General features: G+C 36.8%; 2 protein-coding genes across 2 annotated transcripts; both read right to left on the reverse strand.

Annotated features, from left to right (window-relative positions):
- Positions 1-1,375: 1,375 nt before the first annotated feature.
- Positions 1,376-9,007, reverse strand: LOC145783197 (cysteine-rich hydrophobic domain-containing protein 2-like). Its single transcript, XM_082594998.1, has 5 exons — positions 8,242-9,007; positions 7,636-7,690; positions 7,127-7,339; positions 4,236-4,295; positions 1,376-1,426 (listed from the first exon to the last, which is right to left on the reverse strand). Exons 1-5 carry the CDS (start codon positions 8,367-8,369, stop codon positions 1,376-1,378), a joined length of 507 nt encoding a protein of 168 aa, XP_082451124.1. The 5' UTR covers positions 8,370-9,007.
- Positions 9,008-20,615: 11,608 nt separating this feature from the next.
- LOC145782951 (transmembrane protein 169-like) lies at positions 20,616-21,449 on the reverse strand. Its single transcript, XM_082594711.1, has one exon. The coding sequence runs from the start codon at positions 21,447-21,449 to the stop codon at positions 20,616-20,618; it is 834 nt and encodes a 277-aa protein (XP_082450837.1).
- Positions 21,450-21,608: the final 159 nt, after the last annotated feature.

Consider the following 21,608-nt stretch of genomic DNA (forward strand, 5'->3'; position numbering starts at 1 on the left):
ATCTGGAAATTTCTTCAAAATGTGACAAATCTGGCCGTATCTTTAGGCAGCCATGCCCCTAATAATCAAAACGCCCCCTTAAGCCGAGGTAATCATACCGCCCCCCTGCAAAATCAAAACGCCCCCCGGGGGGCGGTACCGCCCCCGTTGAGAACCACTGAACTACACGGAACGTAGTTTATGTTCACTTTAATGTATTATGTTAAATGCCGTGTGGTTGCTTGGTTTTATCTGTTTAATACTTATATATAATAAAATCACGCTTGAATTTCCAATGCATCAAGCGTGGTTCTATATGATTACTTCAATCACACAGTTTTAGAAAAAGAAACAAAACTTACTTACATGAAATAACCAGAGAACAGAATGAAATTTACTAACAAACCAACTTGCAACAAGTGTCTGACAAGGTAAATTCACTTTTGGCATTACACTAGCAATATGCATAAGAAGTGCATGCAGTGGGGGTACAAAGCAGTGAATTCCAGGGAATAGAAAGTCATGCTTAAAAAGCGGAAGTTTTTGTAAGAACCAATCCAATAAACAACTATCTTGATTGTAGGTTTTGCACTGTGCAAGAATTTGGAAATTACCGGTACGTTTTTTTTTTTCAACAGAAGTGCGATACATAAAGATCAAATGTGACACCATCTGCTGATGTTGCCCATCTCTGTAACGTGAAAAGAAAAACGTATCCATCACTGAAACCAGATTCTTCAAAGCTACAGATTGCAACCCAGACAACAAAATCTATCATTTTTACATTGATTCAACGTCTGCAGACGTTGAACCAATGTAAAAATGATGGATTTTGCTATCTGAGAAGGTTATTTCTCCATGATCATAATAGAGTTAATGAGCTCTAACTTGGTCGGGATTTTTAAGCATAATCGGGGAGTTTACCAAAGTCTTTTGGGTAAATTATATACAGTATATACTGGAAACAATGTCGCTTGATATCCTCACAACTTTCACAGTTTTTTATACCGTGGTGTACACAGCCACGAAGAAAATCTTGACCAGAGACCGGTTGGCATTTCATGATAGTACAGTACGCTCATACAAAACAAGAAATGCAAACCTAAACGACACGCCATAATCATTGTGATAAAAAAGGCAATAAAGAAAGAAACTTTTTACAAAACTAACTCCTTGTTGGAACACAAGACATACTGAAGTCAGAAACAACAACGTTATAATAAAGTGAGTTTCTGAGGTAGAAGAGACGTCTTGAGAGTTTACAATACGTCACAAACTTCCAAAACGAAATGCTTCACAGCCTAATTGCAATTACAGGATAGTTGTATGAAACTGCACAACAAAACTTGATTTGTGCAATGTCTTCAGTAGTTGAAAGTTTGATTCTCACACGCTGTCAGTCCGGGCGATCAATAGGCAACTTGGGAATGAATTCGATCAGAAGCACCTAAAACATAGATCAAAACATTTTATTTGGAAGAAAAATTTCTTGTCTTGGTTTTGAAATAAATTTTTTAGTAATGAGATGATGAGAAATAAGTTTCTTAGAATTTCTTTCTGTTTCTATATTCAGACAACTCCATTTTTATTATGCGCTTGAAACGAAACGTTGTTTTCGGTCGTAAACCAAATTTTTGGTAAAATTTCCTTAAAAATTGAAATGCATTTGGTCAAACTGTCCGAAATAATATATACGTGCAATCGTGCATAGATCGGTTTTAGTGATTGCAAAGAGAACCAACTTTTTGTCAATTGGAAATGTAAGACGTAGCCCTAGACTTAGAGTTTAAACGTTGATCTAATATCTTGTTATAAATGCAAATACAAAAGTAGCACAAAAAGAAAATATTTCAACACCAAAAAATGACCGAATTAGATAAAAAAAAATGACCGAGTCTTTTGAAGTCATTTCGGACAAATGACAGAAAAGTCTCAGCAAAAAAAAAAAACAATAGTGAACAATACAGTCGTTCTTGGAGTAATCATCAGCATGCCAGCCATGACTTAACGTGATGCCAAACAAAACTGATAGATTGTTATTATTTTCTTCTTATCCTCATTGTAGCAGTGAATCCGGTGAGCGCTTTTCTGTGGTGTTAACTTTATTATGCTATTTTGAAGTTTTGTACGTCCTACGCATGCGCAATGCGCAGAGCGATGATGTATATGATGTCTGGAACTGGACTTTCGCCCTGGAGTTACTCAACCAAGATTGCACAATTTTTAAGAGTCCACAAGTGAGAGCAAATTTTTCGGCTTATTTCATGGTAACTTTGATTTGTAATGGAAATCCGAAATCCTGTCGGTAGTCGCTCAGATTTTGGGTTTATTTTTCATAAATAATACTAATCAGTTTGGTCAGTTTGAGGTATCCTTCCTTGACCTGTAGCCGTAGGTTGCATTTTATTTGCAACTTGTTTCCTTATATTATAAGTGCCAAAATATATTAAAATCATGCTTTAAGGCTACAGCCTACACGTAAAAAAAGTGATGACACCCATTTGATCGGTTTTCAATCATGGCATGCATTTCTTGATCACGCAAAGATTGTCGTTTTTGTATTTAGCTTAATTTATCGTCAGTCGTATATCATCTGAAATTACAATGGCAGATGCAGATGACCTTTCATCGATGTAATCGCCTGTGTCATACAAAAGTAATTAACAGTCTGAAGTTTATGCCAACGACGCTTTAACAATTGTCATTGCACTATTGTAACGTTTCATAACGTTGAAATGATAGCATGCTCATTTCTTTATCAGCTAATACATTATTGAAGTAATGGTTTGCTTGTCCAAACTGAACACACAATTACTTGTAATCAAGACAGCGTCGATTGCGTTTGAAAGAACGAGCAAGACAATTTATACTTTTACAAACCCGCAATACGTGATGAAAATTTCTTCTGCACACGTTAACTGTTCGAAAGCCTTTGAATTCAACTTGTTTTACACTTTAGCTGGGAAAATTTTATGGGTATCAGTTGCACTTCGAGTTTGAAACTTGATACTCAATCATTCGCACTTTGCCTTCTTGATGCTCGAGCATCAGATAGCTCGATCAAGTATTGAAGATGAGGAAATATTATTTGAATGAATGACTTGTCCAGACTGTGACAAGATTTTAGGATTAAAGTGTATAGACAACTATCCTTCCAAGTGTCATTCTAACGAGATTCATAACCCCGAGCCCATTTGTCTGTCTGTAAAGACAGTGATAGGTAAATCAACTAAATATATCTCAGCCTAAGCCCGACTGCAGATTTTGTTCCAAAGTCTGGCTTCCAAGAAACTGATCGTTCAATGCGCTTGATACGTTGACTTGGCCCAGCCGCCAGTGAGATTAATAACATCTAAAGGCGGTCATTTAGTCAGGCGAAGGAAAAGACTTAAAGAAATAGCAAGTTAGATGTATATATTGCCGCTTTGAAGACTTGTGGTCATGCGCCATAAAAATATGCATCTTCATAGACACAACACAACTGGGTGTGACTTTAAACTCGACGTTTTTCACATCCGTGCTTTTAGTATTGCAGCGGTAGCTTACTGTAGTAGGCAACGACAGCGTTCACTTCAGTTACGAAACAAATAATACACCGGCTACGGGTTGGCAATTAACTGATGACTTTGGCAAGCTAACCGTAAATGTTGAATGACTATGACATGTCTGTCTGGCTAGTGATTGATAGTAATTAGGCACTGACGTCATAACGAACAATTCAATTACAAAAGCCTTTTAAAGAGAAAATTAGAATTTGTTACATGCCACCGTTAGGATTAACTAGCAAGAATTTAAACCTTTATAGTTTAATGATATGGAAAAGGTTGGAAAATGCCAGCGCCATGACACATGTGCGCTTCTAATGAAGCAAGGTTTCCGCAATGGATGTACGACTTGCACGACTGTAAGTAGTTTAAGTTTTATGGAAATATTACCATCTAAGACTGTTTCAAACCTATATACACGTTCGCAATACTCTACCATTTCAAAATGCCTTCAGTGGTGTATTTTGAGATGTCAGTCCCGCGGTCCAAAGGTAATTGCATGGTTGCGCGTCACCAGACAGGAAAATCTGTCATTTTTACATTGATTCAACGTCTGCAGACGTTGTGAATGTGACAATGTGAAAATAACGGATTTTGCTGATTGGGTCAAGCTTAAAACAAGCATGGTTCCGAAACCTGTCACTACATCTCCTTTCAATCTCCAAATAGTTGCGTTTATTTTCGATTTATACAGCATTTTAAACAACTTACGTATTCTTGCATGTTACTGGATGATAGTTTTCTCTTAGATAGGTTCCAATGTAATCCAAGCTGTAAAAATCAATATTTTGAAGCAGTTGTTTTCCTACTCTACGTTGATACGTTGCTGACTTTACTTTACGACACGTCACAGTTTGTATTAAAACGGTACTTCCCAAGCAGGGCCGGATTAAGGGTTTAAGGGGCCCTGGGCTGAGCTGAAAGTGGGGGCCCTTATCAAGTGACATTTTTCGCTAAAAATTAATGGTGGCGTGCATGTATCTGTGGCACCGAGTCCCAAAGAGCGGACCAGTGGCGTAGCCAGAAAAAAATTTTGGGGGGCCAAATATTTGATGAATTGAAGAGAACAACAAATTGTTTGATTTAAAGCCATCGCCACTTGATGTGCAGTGGCGTATCCTGGTGGGTTGAAGCACTAAAAGTGGTAGGGGGGTTAATTTTTGAAAAAATACACTCAAATAATGGATTATAGCGCTTTCTCAAAAACACTTTTAGGGTAATATTTGTATGAAAGTTATTAGCAGATAAACAGCTATTAACTTATTAAAGATAGCTCTTACACACGAACGGGCAAAAACTGCGGCTAAATTAGAAAACACTAAAAACTCAGCTACACAAAAACTCAATAACTACACAAAAACCCAACAGAGTAAGCCATTCTGAAATTGCTCCACAAATTAGTTCAAAGAAACGTAAATCGCGTAAATTTTGCGCGATTTACGATTTGCAAAATTTATTGGTGTCTTTCTGTGTGTCTAAAACAAGTCCTTGGGGGTATTAAAAGCCAGATGTCTTGGAAAACGATATAAATTTCTACAAACTTTATTATATTTTCAACAAAGGGCTCAACTTCGGAATCCAAACTTGGAAAATTTGGGGGGGGAATGGCCTCTTTCGTCCCCCCTGGCTACGCCTATGCAGCGGATCACCTTCTTGTTTGCCCTCGGCTTGCCACCGGTACAGTAGGTGAGACCTGTCAGTGTATAACTCCGTTGCGGAAGAATGTGTCAATCTGTGGTGTATCAACAAACTTTAGAAGACTCGATAGAAGAAGAAGAAGAACTGCATCATATCTAACTGACCATCTTGTATCAGATAATGTCTTCAAAACAGGCAAACCCTCTAGGAATTTTCGATGGACTTGCCAACGATGAGTAGACGAGACGAGCCATGAATAAAGGCTTTGCAACAATTCAAAAAGCTCAGCAGCAGAACGGCATGTTTCTACAGGACATTTAGGCTACCAATTAAATTAAGTAAATGTGCTGTGCAAGGGACATAATGAGCTACACTACATTTCTCGCGCAGAAGAGCTTGAAGACCGTTATACTTGCCACTCATATTGGCAGCATTATCATAACTTTGACCCCTAATCCGTACCATTTTCGGATATGAAAGTATCAACTAAATATGTTTTTTGTTAAAAAAAACGAAGAAAAATTGAATAACTGGGGCTGGGCAGGGATGCTGCAGCACCGCAGCACATATGGGTGAGCCGCCCTTGCTTGTTTGAGATACGAATTAAAGCAGTAATCTCCAGCTGTGCAACTAAAAAAGTTAGTAGATTTTTTTCTTTGAGGTGGGGCCCCCAAAAGTGGGGGCCCTGGGCTTCAGCCCAGTCCGCCCCCCCCCCCCCCCTTAATCCGGCACTGTTCCCAAGCCTTGCTGAAAATTACTATCATAGACATTAGACAAAGCTGTCCATAAGGCGATCTCACACGTGGTCACGGTCTCACAGCCTTCATTTACAAATAAATTGTGAAACTTGTAAGAGTACGTGATAGAATTTGAGGGCTTGAGCGTTGACGTCGCTACAACAGCATCTGGGCTAGAAGCCAAACGCTAGGCCTCATCTTGCACGATAAACAGGATTGCCATATTGGCGGTTTTAACGCCAAATTTAAGAAACTTGACGTTTTTTTAATACATTTCAGAATAATATATGACACAGTGGCAACACCTTAGGCTATGCTAATTGGTAATAATCATGCTGTTGACAAAATCTGCCCAAAATGCAGTATTATGAAAACCACCATCAAGATTCTGGAAAAGTTGCCTTTTCAAACCTGATGTTTTGTACATAGACTAGTGCGCATTGATAAAACAGAGTTTATTAAACTATTTACAATGCTGGCAAAAAATTAAAAAAACGCCTAAAATATTTCAAAATGCCAAAGTAGCCTGCCTAACGCATTAAAAAACGCCCAAATTGAACGCTTGAGATTTGGGGCCATGTAATAATTTGAGCAAAGAACTGCTAAAAAGTTACTATTTGCTTGGCAAGAAAAAAAGTAGTATTTTATAAATGAAAACAAAAGATTTAAAACGTGGCCTACGAAAAGATATTGCCTAGACACAGTGCTTGAGCCTTCAGAACTGAAGGGTGATGTCGATTGCAGATAAACGTGTTACTTGGGTTCCACATTTGCCTAAAATGTTTTTTTCAGGTGCTTTTATTCAATTGTTTCGATTTTTTATCATGAAAAATTTTAATATATATAATAAAAAATAGAATTTTATAAGGCAATGTATAAACGCAATTTATTAATTCAAATATTGAATGGATTTCTCTATATGTAGATTCAGTAGTTTTCATTGGCGGCTATAAGCCTACTTTATCAACTATCAATATGCTAACATGCAAACTGCAAGATAAAAAAAAAAACAGCACTGAACAGTGAACACGGAAATAACTGAACACTAAAACCACTTGAAAAAACATTTTAGGAAAACCCAAGTCCAGTTTTATCTACAATCAACAGCAGCTTTCAGTTTTGGAGTCTTCTGCATGGTGCCTAGGTTATCCGTTTTTGTTGGCCATAGTTTAAAAGGTTAATGCAGTATTTTTAACAACAAACGTGCACTAAATCCACAAAATTTACTTTATGATAAAGCTGTACGTTTTCCCACTCCAAGGCTTTGTTGATAGTTCGTACTGTCCTTTTGTTTAAACATATGACGGGCCAGCACGAACAACCGAGCGTGCAGCAACAACAGAGGCAGCCAAATATGAGCCACTTAAAGTTAACAGCAACCATCTTCCCCAATATTCTGTTGATTCTGTATATGGTCCCTGTGAACTCTTCAGGGGCAATCTAAAAGTAATACTTTTGGTGACATTTTGTTAAGCTTGGTTTGTCAAGACAACACAACCCTACTGAAAAGGTTAAACTAATCAATATTATACATTCTCCACCCAAGAGTAAAAGCACTTGTGTGGAATGCAAACAAGTGATAAACTTGTGAATTGTGACTTTAGGTTGTAATCTCTAAAAGCCCAAACTTACTGACAACTTTGCATGTATCAATGATAAGTGTCAAATGCTAGTACAAAATACTGTTGTTTATATAAGGGCAAACGAGTTCGCAACGAGTTCGTATTAAATAATACCTTTCCTGTCAAGGACGTGGGAACTTCCGTATTGAATCGGTTGCATAGACCAAATCTGAAAGGTAACAGAGGAAGAGTAAATGGAAAAGTTTTTAAAACGCATGGTAGCACCAAACAATGAAAAAGCTTCCTGGAAGACAATCAACCCAAAAAACAACATTACCTGGATCACAAAATTAAAGTTTTCTGCTTCAATAGTTCTAATAGCTTATGAGAAATGAAAATTTGTTATGAACTAAGTTAAAAACAGTTGTCGCATCATTAAAATGTCTATCTGGTGACAATGTATCTCAACGATTTATAACATCATGAAGAAAAATATATATATCACACTAGTGCGTATGAAATCCACAATTCCACATATAACATCATAACGCTTTACGAAATGGATTTTTTCATCAAAAATTAACAAATTGATATGGAAATTACAAAAACATCCAACTGAATATGATCCATTGCAGAACTTACAAGTTGCAGCAAATTTAAACAGCCTATATTAAACATTTCACGATAGCTAGTCTCGCCTTGAAACAATAAGGACAGCTGACTGTCTGTTCAAACGTCTAATTTTAAACCAGTATAATATCATATATAAAAAAAACTCACACTGTGACATGACCAGAACCCGCCACTATGATGGGGTTAGGTCCACGAATTGGGGGCTCTTCATAAGGAACTTCAATCCCCCCAGGATCTTCTATAACAATTCCATAGAAGTCCTCATTTTCTTCCATTGGAAATCAATGGACAAAAGTGTGATGGTTTTTTCCAATGGGACACTTATTTTGCAATCGACTTAAAGTTGAGACTAAATGGATGAGCAGGTCAATAAACATTAACCATGATTTGTGATTAAATAAAAAAATTAGGAGCAATCGTTGGAGAACTGAAAAAATCAATACAAGTTTAAAAATCAATCCCATTTCAGCTTTACTAGTGCCAAACTAAAAGTCTTCAAGTCTATCAACACATGCGATTAGAAAAGCTCAACACAGTTTGCAAACATCATTGGCTGAACTGTAACCGATCTTTGAAATTATCTACTTGATCAAAAGCGTTTTTTATAGTAAATAGATTAATTCATAGATTTGTATAGAAAAACTCGATTCACACAATTATACAGTTAAGAAGCTACTGTAAATCAAGCATCACCAGAGAAAGTATGTTGTGGACAAGATTTAATACACTCAGTCAGTAGCATACTGATTTCATCTAAGATTCATTACTTTCAAAAAACTGTATATTGCAATTAATAGAAAACTAAAGATCAGGGGCCACACACAACATTCATTTCTAAGATTTTTGTATAAATGCTTTGAATACCGTACTGAACTGCGAAAAAATAGTTTCTTAATTTTTTGATTCAATTCAAAACTTCACATCAGATGTATTCATGTTGTTTTCAAAAGAAATTTGTTCGATTTCGTCTTGTAATTGATTAGTGGATGGTGAAACGTCTTTTTGAAACTTCATGCCTTTGAAAAGTAAAGGTTTAAAAACAAGACCGTTCTCAACGCAAAGGCGTAAGTAGGAATTGGGAGGTAAATCTTCCACCACTTTCTTCTGCATTGTTGGCATGTAGGAGTCTCGGGCCACAGCACTTACACCCAATGAAGAAGTGAAACAGACAATAAACTTTGGCAAGTTGGACATGAATGGAATTTTTCTTGTCAAACCAACATAAGTTATACCAGCCACAACAAGAGCCGCAGGATGACCACGATAAAAAAAAGATTCATTGATCATCTTTCTGTATACTATGCCTTCCGTTTCGGATAAGTCTTTCACAGAAAACTTGGTAGGAAGTTTTGATAACTCGTTAGAAGACTTGGCAAAATCTTTTAACTCAATATTTTCCGACATTTTCATTCAAACACAGACAATGTTGTCAATACGTAATTGTAATTATTAACAAAAATTTGCTTATTTACCTAATGCCTACAACCATTCTGAAACAAAAAACAAAAATTTAACGTAAACTAAAGAAAACACCAACAATTCATGTAATAAAATAATACAGCACTTGTATATGAATTGTTCAACGAAAATCAAGGCTTCACAATTGAGATGGGTCAATGCGTGGACAGCTTCCAATACAACAAATCTTGTGTAAGCTGGCAAGGCATGATGACTACATTGAAATAAATAACAAACATGATACCGGTAGTCCGGTACATGGAAATATCTATATGAATCTTAAATGGTGTGCAGTTTTAAGCAGTTTGTTCTGGCAACTAAAGTTGCTGAAAACTTATTGAATTTGCAAAATTGCATGAAATCAATATTGGTAGCTTTTCTTGGCCTCTTCAGTTACAGTTACCAAAGCAACATTTTACATCCCAAGTGACTTGTAGGTTGAGCTACAAATAATCCACAGTTGTTCTACTTTAAAAAAATCCAGAGCATTAATTCCAGTTTTAATCTCATTGATCAGCCATTGCAAGCGCTGAGTAAGCTGCAAATAATGCAAGTTCCATATAATATTTTACAGTTCTGCCAATGTTGAACTACTTTGTTGATATGCAGAATTGAACATACCATCATAAAAATATGCAACAATCAAGTACACGCACAATATAATCGCATTTATGACGAGAGCAACCAGTTCGTTTACCTAAAACTTGACATTTTCACTTTTTGTTTAGGTACGAAGTTTTAGCACGTAATAACAACTAAGCGAAATTTGAAATCATCCTGAAAGTAAGGCTCAATAGTTTGAGCTGTTTCCTAACCATTCACTAAGAAACGACAGCACCTTACCAGCTTTTTCATAACTATTCAATCTAAATGTGCAGTAGTAACCAAAACAAAAATAGATTACAAGCATTGGAGCAGAAGTGGCAAAAGCTTGTACTTTCTTGTAACTTTATTACTAAAAAACTGAGCCTTAAAATAAATTATAAAATTCAACCTCTTCTTGTATCAGTCTAAAATTTTGGTGGTAAGGACTTTACAGAAGGTGAAAAAGTTTAATTTCTTAAGTTTTGGTTGCTCTAATCATGACAAACAATTACATGAGATGAGAGCAATCATTTTGTGATCCTTCATATTGAACATTAACAAAACTATGTCACATACGGTGTCCGACAAATTGTTCGTAAGCAATTGTTCGTAAAGCAATTCTTCGTAAGCAATTCTTCGTAAAACAATTCTTCGTAAACTTAATTCTTCGTAAAACAACTCTTCCTAAAGCATTTTTTGTGCATGCAGTTCAAATTTGATGTATACTAAGAAATGCTTTACGAAGAATTGTTTTACGGATTTCATTTTACGAACAACAGTTTACGAACAATTGTTTTACGAAAAACTGTTTACGAAGAATTGCTTTACGAAGAATTGCCTACAAACAATTTTCCTATAACCGTCACATACCATAAAAAATGTACCATAAAAACACTCATAGGTAAGTTACAAAGTCAGAAAAAACTTGAAAGGCATTTAGGGAACGTTCAAATATTACATAACTCCTTCGAGGGGGAGGGGGGTTTATGCAAAGCGTTACGTTAGCGTCACATCAGGGGGTTTGAGCAAAACGTTACATAACGCTTTCGAGTACGGAATGGTAGTTTTTTGCGCTGAATTTGTAGTGAAAAAGCGTTACATGGGGGAGAAGGGGTTGAAAAAACATTACGCTGGCATTACATGGGGGAGGGGGTTCAAAAATGCGGAAAAAAAGCGTTACATAATATTTGAACGTTCTCTTAGCACAATATACAAAACAGCATATTTTGTTGGATTGTTGGAATCAGAACAATAATTTATTCACATGTTATTTTCCTGGTGCTTATGCCACGAGTCAAATTATAAAGTGTCATGTTTATGAGCAGGCACATTACCTTGACAATGTTTATTGCATTGGTATAATGGTGAAAATGTCTTACACAGAATTGTTTTTTACAATTTTAAATTATTTATAAGTAAAACAAAAGTTCAAATATGTATATTTCATGTTTTAAAAAGTTTAAATAGACCTAAAATAATTAACATAGAAAATGCAAAAAACTGCTTGTACGGTTAAAAGATTTAACTTAAAACATATATATATGATATACAAGTATAAAGATAACTCAAGCTATAATTTGATCCGGAATGGCCCGTTTCGGCTAGTCCGATTCAGCGAGTTCCCTATTTGGCAATTTTTTGAAATTTTTGAAAGGAAATTATCAGGTACTGTGGCCTAATTATCATTGCCGTTTTTACACCGTTTTAACGTCGCTAAACATTGAAATCGTGCAGAAAAAATAAAATGTTTGAACTATTAAATTAAAATTCATCATGTTTATGTCTATAAGTTAGTACTTTTGAATAGTTAAAATGATTAGTTTGGATCAACAAATGTGTGGCCTACAGCTTGGATTGAAAGGAAATTATCCGATACCGTAGCCTAGTTATCCCAACCAGCAGAAATTTGTTCCAAGAACCCAGTTAGCCTAACAGTTCATTTTTACATTGTACAGTAGAACTTGGATAACACGTCTTCGGAAAACTCGTCAGTTTTCCCAAGTCGTCAATGATTGCCAGGTCCCGGCGGAAAGTCTATCTTTTTGTACACAATCAAGTTCAGTTAAGGGGACACCTCTAATGAAAAAAAAATTTTTTGAAGAAAATTATATTTTGGACTGAAAAGATAGAGAATTTCATGAGGATTCTGAATATATGGCAGTTTCTCCACAATTCCAATTCATTCCCTGTTAAATTTTAGAACTAGTGGAGCTACCACGCGACCCAAAAGTCTAAAATATGCCAGAACGATGATATGATATGCTGAAAATATACTAATAGTAGCAACAGAAAAGCCCTTTCTGGTTTTATATATTTGTGGTATTTGTAGCTGTTGTTTTGGTCATGCTTCAGCAGTTACAAATTTCCTGTATCCTAGCATTTCAAAGCCAGTAGTGACAGTAACAATAGCCTAGCTGAAAATGCACGATTTGCTTTGTATTTGCAAACCATAACTTTAAACGCGTTTTACTCAAAATGACATTTTTTTGCAGTAAATGTTTATTTAAACAAACTCATTTGTTTATTTCTTGTCCGAATTGGCTAAAAATTGGAATGCATGCTGGTACAATGGTATTGCATCAACCTATGAGAGCTTTTTTAAAAATTTTATTTCTTGACCATTTTATTGAAAAAAATGTGTATAAATATTTTCGCACACAAGTAACTCTCAAAAAAAATTTTTTTTTTAGGAAAGTGACATTTTAGAGAAAAAAGCTCTCATAGGTTTTTGCATATAAGGTAGATCTAGCATTTCATAACATTTCTTGTTGCTATGTGGTGCTGGAAGTGAGAAACAGTGTTTTCTATTAGCATGTCAAAAAATAATTATTGAAATATTGTCTGTGTTTGAAGGAAGCTCATTGCATCAAATGAGACTTGCATATTCAGATGTGTCTTTTCATGCCCTTTTCAGAAATATATGGTATGTGGGGGTTCCCACAATAGTTAGCTTATCTGAGGCAAGCTTCTCAGCCATCAGCGAATATTGGGATTTCATTAGAGGTGTCCCCTTAAGTAGTCTTTGCATAATTCGTCAATTCGATTATGGTGTCACTGTTTTTCTTCCCCTTGGACATAAAATTCGTCTAAGTTGTCATTCACCTAAATGCTGACGTGGCATTTACAGACTTTTTCGAGAATAAATTACTGCGCTAAGACGTGTGCAGTGTGCACGCACACACTCTATCGAGCCAGACGCACATGCGTGGAGTATGTTGGTCTGGTCGATTGCGATATCAGAAATTGCCAGTCAGTGGCGAAGATTTGAGGCTGAAAGCTCAGCAGTTTGCGGAAGAATTTGGTTATCAAAACCCAGAAAAACTGGATATCAATTGGGTCAACAGGTAGAAACTAAGAGAAGAAATAGTCTGTAAGAAATTGCATGGATAAGCTGAGTCTGCGGACCATGATGCTGTTGACAACTGGCAGAAAAATCGGCTTCCTGTTGAATGGCAATGAAGCTGAAGAAACTCTTCAAGAAGAAAATGGTCCAGAATTTCTAGGGATCTGGGAAAGGTTGCAAGCTGCCGATTTGGTTCCTGCCACAGTAGGATTTCATCAAGGCGATGAGGAACTGGTAACCAGAGAAACAATCACAGAAGAAACAATACTGCAAGAAATCCAAGGCACCTTAGGTACAGAAAATGAAGACAACAAAGAAGATGATGGTCAAGAGGAAGAAGAGCCTGTGCCACCTCCATCTACAAAAGAAGCTTTGCAGATGGTTGGAAAGCTCCAACTCTATATGTTATGCCAAGAAGACAGTGGTGAATTCGCAAGCTCACTATCAAAAATGCATGACTACTTGGTTGACAAGACACTTGCAAGCAAAACGGAGTCAAAAATATCTGTGTTCTTCAGTTAAGCTGTTAAGTGCGTTATTACTGTACGGTCCTTTATTGTGTACTGTAATTAAATTCTTTTCTCGCTTTCCTCTTCGTCTCACTTTACCACTATAGCATTTAATTAGGTCACGGAGCACCATGAAATTAATGCGACACGAAAGAATGGCAAAGTTTAGCTGTTTGCATTGGTTGTCAGTTCACGTAAGTCGTCACTTTTTCTGTTCCCCCTGGGGTGATGAGTTATATAAGTTCTACTGTAGTAACAGAATGAAAAGGCTAACCAAATACGTGGCCTACAGCTTGGATTGAAAGGAAACTATCGGGTACCGTAGCCTAGTTATCCCAATCAGCAGAAATTGCCGTTTTTACATTGTTTTAACGTCGCTAAACGTTGAAATCGTGTAGAAAAGGGAACTTTTGCTGAATAGAATACGTTGAAATGAAACTGAGAAAAATTCACAGAAGCCCTTTGCTTTGTTTCAAGAACCCAGTTAGCCTAACAGCTCATTTTTACATTGATTCAATGTCTGAAGACATTGAATCACCCAGTTGGCCTATTGTTTTTCTTTACATTGAATTCATGTCTGAATAAGTTGATTCTATGTAAAAAAAGAAATTCAAAAAGTGACAAGTTTCCGGAAGTTTTTACTTTTGAGAGTCTTGCATTCAAAAACTTGGTTGTGATGTCATAAAAAACTCAGAAAAATAAACATTGCAGGAAACCGGCTCAGTGTGACCATGCGGATTCAGAAAAAAGTAAATAACAATAGAGATATAATGAAATATAATAAAATACAGACATACCGTATAATACTACTTCTGTTCAAATAAACTTTGTTCAATCAATTTCACTTTCCAAAAGTTTTACAAAACTTACAAGTAAAATAATTTTATGGCGATTTAAATGCAATTATACTGTATTTTTACCAAAAAGGTAGTGATAAAAATGCAAAAAAAATTGTAGTCAAAAGCAAATTAAGGAAAAAGATTATAGTTGCAACAATTTGTATAAAACATTAAAGCTACAGAAGTAAAGTAGTTTTGATGATACGAATTTTAGTACAAAAATTAAAAAGGTCTGGCAGCACTACTTCTAAAAATATAGTTAGGCTAGGTAATTTGATGACAAAAATAACTAATATACCATATTCTAAGTTTGCATACAGACTGTGACGTAGGATTCAAAGAACCCAATTAGCCTAACAGTTTGTATTTACATTGATTCAATGTCTGAGTATTGAATGATATTCAATTGTTGGATTTGCAGAAGGCGTCGTTAGATTTTCAAAAAATTGCCAAATAGAAAACTTGCCGAAAAAGGCTCTTGCCAAATCGGACTAGCCAAATCGGACTCGCCGAATAATAGCAGACCCAATTTGATCACATAACTATTAAAAACTATTACCAGCATGGAATAATTTAATAATTTTATGGTTACTAATAGATACTGTAATACTTTTATCAAACAGACAAACTAAACTTGATACTAAATAATGATATGAATTTTGGTAGAAAATAAGCATTGTATATGCAAACCAAAAATTGTAGCTACGGTAATAATTTAATGAGTAAAATTGCTACTCTAAATGGGCAACTACCAAGCACACAAAATGTTACCAATACGCATCAGAAAAACTTAATATCAAAACCTGTGCATTGTGCAATAAAACAGAAACACACCATTTACTGAAATGATTGAATTTAATGGTTAATGATAACAGCAAGGGTAGCAAAAGGAGAAACGAATCAACAAAGCACTTGAGCTGATTAATATGACAAAAATAATTATGTACCGTATTTTACGGACCATAAGGCGCACTTTAAATTCTTTTTTTCCTCATAAATTGATCGTGCGCCTTATGGTCCGATGCGCCTTATGTATGGATCAAGTGCGGTAGTGCTTTATTGCCTACACTCAAAACCAGTACCGATACTACTATTATATATGGTCCGGTGCGCCTTATAGTCCGGTGCGCCTTATGGTCCGGTGCGCCTTATGGTCCGGTGCGCCTTATGTATGAACAAAAAACTAATCAAAGCAATTTATTGACAGTGCGCCTTATAGTCCGGTGCGCCCTATGGTCCGTAAAATACGGTACTATTCAAAAATATATAATATTTTTATTGCTTATCACAGCATATGTAGTTAGTACATCTATTGTCATTGTACAATACTGCCTTAATTAACCCTCCGTCGGGCGCAACTGATCTGTCAGGCACAAGGCTGACGTAATTTCGGATATCTTACGCTCTGATGGGCCGAGCGGAAACTGCTTCTGTACCACCCACACCAACCACCTGCTTGTAAACGTGGTCAAGCTTAGTTGGAGATTGGAGTTAGTGGAAGGCAGATATAGCGTCAGAGATCTCTCAGGCACATTGCGCCCGCATACGTCATTAGTGGCAGAGAACGAAATGTTAAGATTTTACCTTTGCTTTGCTTGTCTGAGACTTCCTACTTTCGTATGTCGTAACAAAGCATTGCCATAATTATACAATATAACTTTGTTGTATATTTTACTGCGGTTTCTGTTAGGCTCATTGCGCCCGATAGTGCAGTTTTTCTACATATACCTATGTCTACTTCTAATTTATGCTTACTCTATAATTTATCTAGGCTTTTAAAGTAAAATGGCGAGTAATAGACTGATTGGACTTGATGACGCAGTGTATCTGTTGGAAAATTCCGATGATGAGGAAGAAGATTTTGAGGACAGCAGCGATACTGACTCAGAAGATGATGTACAAGAAAGAAACGAGGATTCTGAAACGGAACAGGAAGATTCTAGCGATGAAGAAACAGACGAAGACAATTCAGTAGCTGGAACCAATTACTTTATTGGGAAGGATAAAACTACTAAATGGTACAAAGATCCATTTCAAGTCAGTTTAAGAACAAGGCCTCACAACCTCATCAGACATCTACCAGGGCCAATAGGAGACGCAAGTCTGGCAAAATCTGCAGCAGAATGTTGGAAGTTGTTCTTTACAGACGACATCTTAGACACTGTGGTGACTTGTACCAATCAGTACATAAATTTTATCAAAAATAAATATGCCAGGGAACGGGATGCAAAACTTACAGATGCAATTGAAATTTGTGCTTTCATAGGACTCCTTTATTTAGCTGGGGCCTACAGAGCCAACAGACAGAGTTTGGAAGAGCTCTGGGGAACAGAAGGAGATGGAGTGGAAAAATTCGGTCTGGTCATGAACATCAAGAGATTCAAATTCCTGCTGCGTTGCATGCGGTTTGATGATCGTGATACTAGGATAGCTAGAAAAGCTGAAGACAGGCTTGCTCCAATACGAGAAATCTTCACAGAATTTGTAAACAACTGCCAGAAAAACTACTCTCTTGGAGAATACACAACAATAGATGAGATGCTGGCAGGATTTCGCGGAAGATGTGGATTCCGTCAGTATATACCATCGAAACCGAATAAGTATGGTATAAAAATATTCTCTTGTAGACGCAAAGATGTATTACTCACATGGTTTGGAGATATACCGTATGCTGGCAAACAGCCTGATGGACCATACAATATTAGCAACAAACCGACAGATGTAGTAAGGAGATTGACTGCATGTATATCCGGTTCAGGCCGTAACATTACAACTGGTTTACAGACATAGACCTTGTGCAGGAACTGAAGGAGAAAAAGTTGTCTTATGTGGGTACACTGAAAAGAAACAAAAGGCAGCTGCCAACTGAATTTTCTATCTCAAAAGGAAGGGAAGTGCTCTCAAGTGTGTTTGGCTTTCAGAAAGACACCACGTTGGTGTCATATGTTCCCAAGCGCAACAAAACAGTCATTCTTGTGTCTACTTTTCATGTAGACAAAGGAATTGACCCTGACTCAGGAGAGCAGAAAAAGCCATCTGTAATCACGATTTACAATGCAACAAAAGGTGGTGTGGACACTGCAGATCAATGTGTGCAACATACAATGTAGCTCGAAACATAAAGCGATGGCCCATGGTAGTGTTTTTTACCATGCTCAATGTAGCTGGAATTAACAGTCAAGTCATTTATCTGGGGAATGGTTTAGGAACTGTAAGAAGAAGGATATTTTTGAAGATGCTCTCCAAAGAACTTGTTGCAGGAGAACTAGCCAGACGAAGCGTGAAAACAGTGGGAGTGCCACTGCACCTTCAAGCAAGACTGCAAAAATGTTGCCCGTCCAACGGAGAACAGGTAGAAAGTGAAGGTGCAGGAAACACTGCAGGTTCGATGCCTAAAACAAGAAGATGCTCTCCATGTACTACAGACAACGGTCGAAGAACGCTTTCAAGATATGAATGCAAGAAATGCCACATTGCACTTTGTTTGGAGCATGCGGTTTTGGTTTGTCAGTCCTGCTTTGAAAACAAGCCAAAGGAGTGAAACAATCTGCCAGATGCATAACATTTTGAAAATTATTCTCAGACACTTTTTCTTTCGTTAAAAACATAATAAAAGGATAAAACCACCTCAAACGATTTGTATTTTTAAAGCATAACAACTAACTATCGGCATATATGAGCGCGCTCATTTCGAATCCTTATTTTAAACAATGATTTTTAACGTGTGTCTGACAGGCACATTGCGTCCGTACGTTTGACTAATTACATTGCGCCTGACGGAGGGTTAAGCTAAGTAAAATTTCTATCAGAAAAGACAAAAATCCTATTATATCTTTATTTAGTAATTTGATGTTGATTCAAAGCAATTGTCAGCAGCCGTGGCCGAGCGGTTAGCGCGTTGGGCTTGCAGTCGAGAGCTTGCATGTTCGACTCCAGCCACCCGCACTTGCTGTTGTTTTTCTGGGCAAGAAACTTCACGATAATTGCCTCTACCTAGTGATCGTTTTCGAGTAATGGGTAATACCAAATTTAAGTCATAAGTAGAGTAGACAACCGGAAACAGACATTGCCGTCGGCTGCGGCGTGGGTCAGGTGTATGTCGGAAGGCATACACCGATGCATAGCGCTCAAGTCCGCTTTCCCGCAATGCAGGATAAAGATAAACAAACAAGCAATAAGAAACGACCTGTTTTAGCCTGATGTTGCAAGTTTGAACTCGAAGCATCAGGCTAAAACAGGACCAGTGTATCCACATTTGTGAAGTACGGTAATCAACGATCATGCTGCTAAAAGCAAAACTTAATCTACTGCAAAGCAATAAGTTTTGGAAAGCTAAGGTTTCATCAGAATATGATAGATTTATAAGTTTAATATATTTGCAGGCCTTCATATGGCATAAATGTGCTATCACAGACTATAAAAAGCAACTTGATAACTCATTAAATTAGGCCGGTTGGGCCCACACAAAAGAGACACTGCTAATTGCAAATTCTCATTAAAGTTAGAATTATAAAAAAATTGGTGATCAGAACGTTTTATTAACTTTTTTCACAAAAGTGTAATTCAATCAACAACTGCTTTGACAAGTAAAAGCTGGCATAATAGGTACAGTTTTTTACTTATGTAAGCATTTACAAATAGAGGCACACATGTGCAGAAAGTTTACAAACATCAGCATCACTATTAATCACTCATACACTTAACTATTAAAACTTCTAAAAAATACTTTTTACAATGGCTTTCATTTATTTTTAACTTGTTGTAGTAGATAAGCATCAGTGATAAGTTACAGGTATGATACAAATTATTCAAATAATCTCACAATGTGATTCACCCTGCAGTATGTTTCTGCGATAGGTTGGCAATGGTCAATAGTTTTCCGTCAGAATGTCATGACTTTGTCATGTACCCATTCTATGACTATCTTGCTTGTAAAACATTTCTTAACCAAAGTAATCACATGAATTCTGCAACAAAGTAGGCTTATTGCTGGACAAGTAACCACCAGGGCTGTACGAACAGCATTTTTTTTGTAGAAAGTAGAACAAAATCTTCTTCTTGGTGTGTCATGTGGCGGTAGCCCAGAGCATCATGCAAGTTTTTTTAGCTCTACTGTTGAACTCAGCCAAGTCTCTTGCAGAGCACTTTGGTTTCAGATCATTGCAGTTGACCACATGCCACAAGAAACAAGTTTGAAATTTATTCCATGAAAAGTTTGAAATAAAGCAAATTTTTCCACAGGAAAACTATTATAAAAAAATCAAGACACAGGTATCGAAAAAAAATGAAAGTTTTTGTCTGGCACAGCCCTTTGTTACCACACAGATTACACAATTAGTAGCCTACTAATTTCAAATTGGTAATGACAAAAAAGCGTAAGCAGCAGTAGTTGGTATTTCATTGTCGCATAAAATATGACGAGGCATTTGGCACAACACCAATAACACATAAAAAGTGACAAGATTCTTTTCAGGATATCACACAACACAAATTCAGCTACCGTAATCACATGGAACTTTCCATTCTACTGCCTCCTGCAACGGGTCTGCTACTATTCGGTGAGTCCGATTCGGTTAGTCCAATTCGGTGAGATCCTAACCTCTAACCCTAAAACGGCAATGATAATTAGGCTACGGTACCCGATAATTTAAAAAAAAAATTGAAAAAATCCCCCGTTAAGGGGTCGGACTCACCGAAACGGGCCATTCTGTCCTGTAACATGCCTTGTTTCAGGCAATTCAGGATATCTTTTCAGGATATCACACAACACAAATTCAGCTACCGTAATCACATGGAACTTTCCATTCTACTGCCTCCTGCAACATGCCTTGTTTCAGGCATACAACGTTCATTGCAAAAATGCTGATTCATTCTTGCACGTTCTCTGGTCGGTGCTGCCTCTATTTCTTCAATTACCGATAATCGATTCTGGTTAGGCGAGGGCATTTGTGCTGGACTCTCAGAGTCAGTTAAAGTAACTACTATATAGGGTGAACACGACTCCAAAGAAATTGCACTACAAAACCAGCCATAAAACCCTTTTTCAAAACTACCAATTTCTGTTTTCCAATTATCGTAAGTCCAACACAGTTGGACAAACACAGCATAAACACAAATACACAATGAAAAACCAATGATGAGAATTGGAAACAGTAGTACTAACAAAGGACACACTAAGATTCTGTGACAGATCGTTTTTTCATCATAAAAGTAATTAAAGATGTTTTGCCATGTCAGCAATCCAAAATAAAACGAAACAAAAAAACTTATCACAAAAACAAAAGGAAAACTAATAATTCCAAGCAAAACAATTTGTGGGCCAGATTTTATGCCACAAGTGCAATTGCCTGATTCTTTGGTGTCATTAGAGTCCATAGCACTTCCTGGAGAATTTAGCATTTCATGTGATTGTGACATTTGCATTATTTCTTGGTCTGTCAAATCTAGTTCAACATCAACTGACTGCCCTCTTTTTTTCCCTCTAGTAATAGTTCCAGTCATTGTAACATGGCGAGCCTGTGACGATTTTCCTGCTTTTCGCCAAGTGCTTGTCCAGTCTTTCCACTCACCATCTTCTACTGTGATGACATCACGTCCATTAGAAGCTGTGTGCTCTGCCATTGCAGAGATTTCAGGCGTATTGGCACAACAAAAATTTTTATATACAGTATAATCAGCAGTCAAAATGCTGTAAAAAATATAGGATAGGCTAGTAAATCAAATTAGTGAGCTAGTTCATGCATCAGTAGTCACTCGAGGAATATTGTGCGGTTAAGATTG

Source organism: Aplidium turbinatum, chromosome 14, assembly GCF_918807975.1.
Source record: "Aplidium turbinatum chromosome 14, kaAplTurb1.1, whole genome shotgun sequence".
Lineage (NCBI taxonomy): Eukaryota > Metazoa > Chordata > Ascidiacea > Aplousobranchia > Polyclinidae > Aplidium > Aplidium turbinatum.